Consider the following 9,678-nt stretch of genomic DNA (forward strand, 5'->3'; position numbering starts at 1 on the left):
CTTCATAATCATAGCACTTATTCAGTAATAACTCATACAGTATAACTGACACCAACTTAAACCAATACTTTATTCACTGTTTTGGGAACAACATTTAGTTGATAAGACATGGTAAGAAGGGCCCGGGTTCGATTCCCCGGCCGGGCGACCAGGGTCCTTTCTGTGTAGTTCTCCCTGTGTCCATGTTCAGTCAGGCCATTTGGACATGGTAAATTGTCCCTAGGTGTGAATGTGTATGTCAGTCTGTCTGCCCTGCGATGGACTGGCGACCTGACCAGGGTGTATCCTGCCTTCTGCCTGATTACAGCTGGGATAGGCTCCAGCACGCGATCCAGAAGGAGAAGCAGCTTAGTTGATGTGTCTGTGTGTGTTAAATAATGCATTATAATTTTCTGTTTACTGGAATTTGGTTATTGGTTCATATATAGGAGGCATTCCGAGTTCATTCTCAGTGCTATATGGGTTTCTGTATTATCATGACATCACTTACAACTGTTCATTATCAAAACGTCTTTGTTTACTGGTTCTTACAAACTCTTTGAAACGTGTAAGAAATTAGCTTCATCACAGAATCATTTTATACATGCATCCTCAAAGACATCGATTTCTAATGAATTAAACTGTCTGACCTGTGATGGACTGGCGATCTGTCCAGGGTGTTTCCTGGCTTCTGTCCAATGAGCACTGGGATATGCTCCAGTACCTATCCAGGAGGATCAGTGCATTTCACTGACCCCAGAATAAAATCACTTAGCTGGCCTGGAAAGAGTCCTTATCTGTGGGGAAAGTCTCACGTTGCAACTATGGTGCATCACACAGGCGGCCGGCCTGGGAAGTCTGAAAATGTCCTCAGCCAAGAAGGGGCAGCATTTTCTTGCAGCTTAACGTCACCAGTTCAGGCAGCCTCATAGCTGCAATGAAGCGACACCCAGGTGGCTGGTCCAGGTAGCAAGACAGCTGCGATGTAACGTTGCTCAGGCAGCCCAAGACGTCTCGTAGCTGCGGCATAGCACTGCTCTTGCAGCCAAACACTACCGGTCCAGGCAGCCCCATAGCCACAGTGCAGTGTCAATCAAGCAGCCAGCCCAGGCTGCGATGTCACGTTGATCAAGTCCTCAGTCCAAAGAGCCTCATAGCATATTAAGCATCACTCAAGTGGCCGGTCCAGGCTGCATCATAGCTGTGATGTAGCATCACCCAAACAGCCAGCCCAAGAACCCTCTGAGCCATGGGTGGCTTATCACCTTCGGCCGAGGTCTCAGTCGATATCAGCCAGCAGGGAGACATCGAAACATACACACAAACAATACAAAACACACGAAAAGCTGATATAAACCGATGAATAAAATCAGTGACCCCAAACTTTTTAAACTTCCGTTGCTTGTTTGCTACATTAGCGTAACTCCAGTGCTGAACTAAAGAAGCTTCAGTCTCTGAATATGCCTCGGATGATGTGCTATATTTGCAGTAAACTGTATAAATTTGATGTTGTAGCCAAATTAAGGAGTCTGTGAGCCTTTAAAGAGTCTGAATAGGTAAATAATGCATGTTTTCAAGGTTTTCTACAGTAACCTCGTGGTTTATTCTCTCTGTTTGCCAGTGGAGCGTGCGAACCTTTGCGACTGCGCTGTGAGGAGACTCTTCGCCCACCAGAGAGCAATAAATCGCACTGTGTTACAGCTGAGCTCATGAGGGAGGGCGCATCAGGTAACCATGGCGCAGTATGTGTTATGAGGGGGGCACGCCGTGTGCATTCTGCTTCTATTAGCCATTTCAGCATTACAGAGACCGGTTGATCGATCAGAATCTGGACCTGGCGTTGCCATATTGTGTTGTAGTTGGACTCAAGTGGACGATAACAGAGCTGTGAGTAATTACTTCTTGACTGTTCTTTCCTCGGAGCAAACTGGTGATTCATCACTTCTACATAAGAGCTCATCTCACCTGCTTTTCTTCCCTGCCTTAGACACATACTTATACTAAATGGGGTCATTAATAACGACGGTAGAGCACATTAAGAACAGCTCATTTCTGCTCTATTGTGGTTTCCTATCACAGATCTGTGGCTGCATGTCAGTAACAGGCCTCTGGAGATGATGATGGATGTAAAGCGGCACTCGGGGAGGAGCGCCATGCCTCAGCTGCTCGTGAAGATTGTTGGCGGAAAACAAATTAAGCAACTCATTGATCCGAACAGGCATGTTTTGCATTTGGTTAAATAATACTACAGTACATGTGTGGAATAAGCCTAATTAGTGTTGGCTAAAGCCTTATCTTGGGCATGTTTACTGTCAACAGTGGAAGCTGTAGAATATATGAGTGTGCAGACCACACAGAAGCTTCACCAATTAAACACAATATAATATTTTTCAGTGTTTATTGTGTCCATTCTTTACTGCAAGGATTCAAAGTTCAGTCTTAGAAGTTGGTTGTAGCTTCTGCAAACCCATTCAGTGGTGTTGAGGTCTGGACTCTGGGGCGGTCAGTCCATTGTTCAGCTTCTTAGTTTGATGTGTCCGTCTCCTTTTCTCAGCGAGGTTCTTCTTGATCAGCTACACGTCCTTTCAGACCCACAGCGCTGAGTGGTCTTCTCACAGTGGAAGGATGGACAGAAACCCCTGTGGATGTTTTCAGATCTGAAGCAGCTTGATCTTCTCCTCTCTCTCAGAGATCAAAGCTTTCAGTGCTGTTTATCTGATGGGGACAGTTTTGGTGACTACCAGGTCTTCCAGGTGGTTGTTAGGAGGCCCATTTTCCCTGGAGCTTTTAATCAGATTTAGAACTCCAGTTCTGGAAACTCCTGTTTTGTTCACTTTCTTTCTTAGACTTTCTCCTTCAGTAAGCAAGCAAATTATCCTATATCTGATCTCTGCAGAAATATCTTCCGAACTACCAACAACTTGTGCTTTCTGTGAAAAGAATGATTTAAGTTAAGGGTGGTGTGACTTGTGCACAGTATATATATGTATATTATATAGAGCCTGGTGTTGGATTTCAGGACTGAAGCTGCTGGCAGGCAGAATGAAGACCCCAGTGATGCTCCCACAGTGATGAAGACTTCAGCACAAAAACTAGAGCTGCTTAGTCCCTCTAAAAACACAGAAAGTGCCATCATCCATGCTGCTCTCGCACAGGTAATGTAAATATATACACACTAGAAGGGTTGACTGGATACCTCACAAGAACCACTTTTGGTTCCCTAAAGAATAAAGAACAATGAAGTTAAACATTGCTGTCCATCATTAAACTTCATCGTGTGTATATGAAGTTAAGTGACCCTTATTAGTCCCACAATTGGGAAGCTTCACCGCTGCCGTCTAACCCATCCGTGCAGTGAAACACCACATACACCCTAGGGGCAGTCAGCCCTGTCCACAGCACCCAGGGAGCAGGTGGAGGTTGGGTGTTTTGCTCAAGGGCACCTCAGTCACATCCTGTCAGCTCAGGGGATCAAACCAGCGACCTTCTGGTTGCGAGGCAGGTTCCCTAACCTCCAGCCCATGACTGCCCCAAACGTTTGACCCACTTATGTATACTTTACTAGACTAGAATGTGTAGACTGTATGTATTATCCCATCCAGGCTTCGCCCACGAACGCATTCTGTATGTTGGACAAGCTTTTCAGAACACTGGGAAAAGTTTCATTCAATCTAATGAAGAAAAAAAAAACTACATCTTTCTGATCTTTTTCAAAATGTGTTCATTTATGGTGCAAATCATATTTCATTTGTTTGCATGTGATTGGATGTTGGTAACTGTTTCTACATGTTCATTCAAGCAGGACGTTGTTATGCTTTTATTAAAGTGTTAATGCTTCGCCGCTCAGGTTCCAGACAGAGTGTGTGTAACAGCTCCCAGTGGAGATCGCTCACACTCCTACATCCACCTCAGGAGACCCGCTGCTAACAACACTAAAACACTGCTGCAGTCACACACAGAGCAGGAGGTAGGAGGAGGGTCTGCATGATCCCCCAGCACTCATTCCCATCTACTGCAACATGTAGAATGGGTTTTTACAATCTACTGCAGTGAAGCTCGGAATATTCAGCTCATCAAAAAATGTCCTACTGGATTGTTATTTTATTTACTAATTACAAATACAATGTAGATTTAACGGTTATAAACCACACCTCAGTTTTTTGGGATGTATCAAGAAGTATTAAAATATATAAATATATATATATATTATAACTTCTTGTATGTTATTTTATTAGAATTTTCTTCTGCTTTGTCTAAACTGAAATGAAAATATCCGATCGGTCGAACCTCCACAGGTCAGGCACGTCCATCCTGAGGACTGGCTCCTCTTACTGGTCTCAGAGGAACTTGAGGGCTGGAAGCTCCAAACATTAGAAAAGCTGGAGGAGGACGTTGCAGCTCTTGACCCCTCCCACACGGGCAGCGTCCACCAGTCAGAACTGACATACCTGTTTCTCAGGTGGCAGGTGCCCCTCAGGCTGCCCACCCTGGCCTCTCTCCTGAACGTCTTCTGTAGCTCCGCCCACCCTGAGCAGGTACCTCCCATCAAATCCGTAAAACAGCTGAAGATGCCGTACAAGATTCAGATGCTTTCACACTAATAATAATAATAATAATAATAATAATAATAATAATAACAACAACAACAACTACAAAAACTTAGCTGTCCTATAAACTCGAGTCAGTGTCATAAAGGCAGCCAGCTTAACCGACTTATTTAAAGTTAGAACCTTAAATAATTTTTACAGTGCAAGCAAATTTCACCGTTGTGATGATGATGCTTTGGTAGCATATGAGCGTTAGGCCTGGGTGCGTCTGGGTCACCAGAAGAATCTGTACAGTGACCTAGTTTTGAACCAAAAAATCTTTTTTTCCTTATAATCAAAAAGGTAGGATGCTCTAAAAACCAGGACGGTACAAACAAAAGTATTTTCACTGTCAAGGTACTGTAAAATTTTGACCAATACCATTTTAAACAAGGTTAAAAGCATATAAAATAATCTTACATGCACTGAACTTTAACACTGCTGCTGTAAATTTACAGAAATTACCACCTTTATTTAACCAATATTGCATTTAATTGTTGTTACTGTTAAGATGATGCTAAAATACTGTATATCAGAAGGTGAGAAGCTCTGTCGCCTCACAGTGAGGAGGGCCCGGGTTTGATTCCCTGGTCCTCTCTGTGTGCATGTTCTCCCCGTGTCTGCGTGGGTTTCCTCCGGGTTCTCTGGATTCATTCCACAGTCCAGGCCGATTGGACATGCTACATTGACCCTGGGTGTGAGTGACTGTCTGTGTCTGTCTGTCTGCCCTGTGATGGACTGGCGACCTGTCCAGGGTGTGTCCTGCCTTCCACCTGATGACCACTGGGATAGGCTCCAGCACCTCCCTGTGACCCTGAGGGAGAAACGGCTTATTTACCTTTTACCTGTTTACTCAAATAAACACAGTACCAAAAAGTCACAAAACCAGACAATTCAAAAATAGTCAAAAACCAGGACAGCTTACAAAACCCAGAACAAAGAGAGTCCAAAAAGGCAAAGACTTCAGAGGAAAGTCAACTATAAATCCAGGAAAGAGAGAAAATATAACGACAAACCGCCGTCCTTCACAGAGAGCATGTGGAGGTGTGGGTCTATAAAAGGGAGGCATCTGAGCTGCAGGTGAATGAGATCAAGGTGTTATCTAGGATAGAGTTCAAAGCTTAGGTGAGGCTGACCTCTGGTGTCGAGGGTGGCTGTTACACCTGACAGTCAGTACTGATAAACTACATTACTGTCATTTTACAGATGTTTACCATCATTAAGAAAACGGAACATTACTGTTAATTAAAACATCCTTTGGCACAGACCTGCAGATGATCCTAGACTCGCCCAGAAAACGAGCTATTTTACAAATGCTGGTCCAAAAAAAGATGGTCAAAGCTAGTGGTAGATAAGTGGCCAATAATAATAATAATAATAATAATAATAATAATATTAATTTGACCAAAACAGCAAACATAACCTGTCATCTACTTTATAAACTCTACATTAAAAAGATCTACCTTAAGTGACTTATATCCTATATTGCCACATGATGTTACGTTCTGTTTTTATTCTATTGAAATATTTTCACTTGCAACATGAATACAAAGAAAACTAATATGAAAAAGAGAAAAGCACTAACCTGAAAGTGTTTTACTCCACAGGTGATGTATGAGAAGCTGCTGCGCTTCATACAGAAACGGACTCAGCACCAGGAGGTGCAGACGGCAGAGGTGGGTTTGTTATTTGCTCTCTGATTGGCTGTAGACGATGTCCCTTCCATGCACCAGTTGTTATCAGTGCAATGAGAAACAAGCTTCAGATTCAGTCACTCTGTACGATTACGTTAGTTCACAAGCTGTTCCGTAGTTTTCTTTGAAGAATTTAGTAGCCCATATATACACGACGTAGCTTTGTGTGTCCGCTTTGTTTCACAGGCAGGGATGGCTCATGGTATTGTGAGGCCAATGGGCACCGAAATCTTAGGAGGAGACCCCCAAAGTCTAACAATAACAGTAATTTACTAACTAACTAACCTGACAGGTCAGATTAAACAATAGTTGACTTTCGTTTATGTGCACTATAGTCTCATTAATGATGAATGTGCAATACTCTGTTATAACAGATCATTGCTGTTCACAGGAAAAAACACTCTCTCCTTTCACTGTAAGTCAAAAGAGAGAGATTTAATTCGAAGCAATTTTTGGAGCATTTCTATTGGTCCAATCACCATGAAATTTCCACACAATGTAAAGGATATTTGCTGAGCTTAAATGATTCAAACTCAAACTTCCTTCAGAAAAGGAAAAATTGGCAAAAAAAATGGAGATACGTGTTTTTCATTGGACATTGATGATATATTCACCTCACCTGGGCAGTCGAGGGCTGGAGGTTAGGGATCCAGCCTCGTGACCGGAAGGTCGCCGGTTCGATCCCCAGAGCCGACAGCACATGACTGAGGTGTCCTCGAGCAAGACACCTAACCCCCAACTGCTCCCCGGGCGCTGCGGATTGGGCTGCCCACCGCTCCGGGCAAGTGTGCTCACTGCCCCCTAGTGTGTGTGTGTGATGGGTTAAATGCAGAGGTGAAATTTCCCTGTTGTGGGACTAATAAGGGTCAATTAATTAATTAATTAATTAATTAAAGACAAGCTAGAATACATTTGTTCTTATTTTCCTGTAAGCCAAACTGAGTTGTAAAGCAGAAAGAAGTATTTCTACATGCAGTAAAGGGTAAAATACCCCGTATAATATAAAACCTGAGGTCTGGGAGAAGTCTGAGAAAATGTTATACGTTTTCATTGCTTTATTTGATGTATTTCATCTGTTGTATGCATTCAGTGGCTATTGAGAGGACTGCCCCCACTGGCCCCCAGGCCCACTGGCCCCACTGGCCTGATCAGTAACCCATCACTCTTCATGTAGGCCTGTTATTGTGGTAACACTGTTTGGACATGGTGGTCAGATGAAGATAAGAAAATACTTGGTTGTGTCCAAAACTGTGCCCTAACCCCTTTTTTGGGGGGTTCTTCCGTTTTGCAGTGGTGTGTGAAAACACAGTACGGAAGACCCAGTGCACTCAAACAAACCCACAATGTTCCACAAAAAGTAGTAAATAAGCGATGTACCCTAAGTGTGGATGCCCATAACGCATTGCATTGTTTGGTTTGAAGATTCATGTGATGAGTGAGCCCAGCTCCAGTGGCAGCTTCTCCACAGACCTCTCTTCAGATCAGGCACAGATGTTAAATCCAGTGGTAACAGCGGACCGGTGGCAGGACGCTTACAGCGTTCAAGCAACGGAATCTGCTGTCACACAGTAAAGAGAGTCCGAAACCATTTACTACGGTCAGGAGTTCTGTTCCATTTCAGACACGGCAAATGTTTCCATCAATTTATAGTAAAAAACCTAAATAAATAAATAAATAAATAAATAAATAAATAAATAAATCAAACAAACATTTGGAAGTTCGCCAATATACTAAGGCCAAACTTCAGTCATGGGAGAAAATGACTTCCCTTTCTATTTATTTATTTTTTTCTTCTTATTTTTCCATTTTTCTCAACTATTATGAACCATTATTAACAAAACGTCTTATGCGCTGGAGGAGAAAAAACACAATGCTTCAAAAATGCTTCTCCTGCTCTAGTGCCACTCAGACGCTTAGGTTCCCATTGTTCCTTCAGGTAGATATCTGGAAGGCGTCTCCTGAACTGGGGAATGGCAGCGATGTGGGCTCATTGTGGAGTGAAGGTGTGCTGATGTCTGTAGACCCTGGTGAAACTGAGACGTGGCTTCAGAGGTTCCAGAAAATGGAGAGTGCCTTGCGATTGTGCGACAGCCGGAATACGGGTAAGAAACCATAATGCCCAGGCAACACTTAGTACTATGTAAAACATTTGACTGAGTTTTTGTGATATAAATGTAATTTGGTCAAACACGGGGCTTAATTTGTAGCTGATGAGGTCCATAAACACTGACTAGTGAACTGGCAGGTCGATGGGGTAGGAGGATAGACCCAAGGAGAAAACATGACACTTAAAAGGTGCATCAGACATGTAGCTCTGTGGGAACTAATGACTGTATAAAACAAGACTCTTAAGTATTGATCATTTTCTGATGGTGTCAAATGATTTACCTCAGTGTTTGGCTCATTTGAGCTGTGAACAGTCACAGCAGTAGTCGCACATTTGCGACAGTGTTGGTGTTTTTATCCCCATTTCTGTGGCTCTGCCACAAACAAGATCTAAAACTGAAAGTACATGTGTGCGATGGCATGAGGTCATTTTTGCGTACTTTTTCCATAAAGTTGTTTGGAGAAAATATTATGGTGATTTATCTTAATAAATCTCACACATTCTGGTTGTTTTAGGATACATAGAAAAGGAGCAGGCCAGGCGTTTGATCCAGAACTACAGCCAGATCTTCGATTTAAACCTGAGTCCACTGAAGATCAACGAGGTGATGAGAATTGCTCAGCTACATGGCCGAGTTCACCTGGTCACTGCACTACAGCTATTGAAGGATCGCTGAGCATTGGACTGACCCTACACAAGCGTGGCTTTTCTTCTCTTGAAAGCATTATTTGAGAAAACCTTGTCACCCCAAACATATACAAGTGTGGAGTGGAATAAAATAAATATTATTAATATATAAAAATGTCACTGTAACAATGGCCTAGCATTGTGCAAGTCATAGGTGGATAATTATAAACGTAGTAATATGTTGTGCTAGAAATAAAAACGAGCAGTTCTGTTTAATTCAATGGTTGAGATGTACAGTCATTCAGACTAATTTGGTGTGAAATTGTTCATTGCAAAGACTTGACTGTGGTGGTGAGAGGAACCAGGTTCCTGCTCCTTGCACCCCCCCATGGTGCCCCCTGAGCTCAGAGCTATGACAGCTAATGGAAGGTGTCTTGAGTGCCTGTCCAAGAAAACTGGGTCTACTGTTCATCACTGACTTTTAGGGAGCACATCTGTAGGTACAGGGATTGCCTTCTATTCAACTATTATAAATGGTGGCATCTGTAGGCGCAAAGCTCTGTGCAGGACCATACAACAACTTTAAGACCCCTCCTAACCCCCCCAACCCCCATGAATCATGAACCAGTTGATAACAGGCAATGGTTCATCTTTATAGATACAACGCACAAATCATCCACTGCTC

The 9,678-nt window shown here is 43.0% G+C and overlaps 1 protein-coding gene across 1 annotated transcript; it reads left to right on the forward strand.

The window, feature by feature from the left end:
* The first annotated feature begins 1,666 nt into the window (after positions 1-1,666).
* On the forward strand, positions 1,667-9,250 carry LOC108440028 (uncharacterized protein C1orf87). The gene is made up of 8 exons (XM_017718728.2): positions 1,667-1,866; positions 2,059-2,197; positions 2,999-3,134; positions 3,827-3,946; positions 4,275-4,514; positions 6,173-6,241; positions 8,196-8,361; positions 8,882-9,250. The coding sequence occupies exons 2-8, from the start codon at positions 2,094-2,096 to the stop codon at positions 9,040-9,042; spliced, it is 996 nt and encodes a 331-aa protein (XP_017574217.2). The 5' UTR covers positions 1,667-1,866; positions 2,059-2,093; the 3' UTR covers positions 9,043-9,250.
* Positions 9,251-9,678: the final 428 nt, after the last annotated feature.

This window comes from Pygocentrus nattereri, chromosome 9 (genome assembly GCF_015220715.1).
Source record: "Pygocentrus nattereri isolate fPygNat1 chromosome 9, fPygNat1.pri, whole genome shotgun sequence".
Taxonomy (NCBI): Eukaryota; Metazoa; Chordata; class Actinopteri; order Characiformes; family Serrasalmidae; genus Pygocentrus; species Pygocentrus nattereri.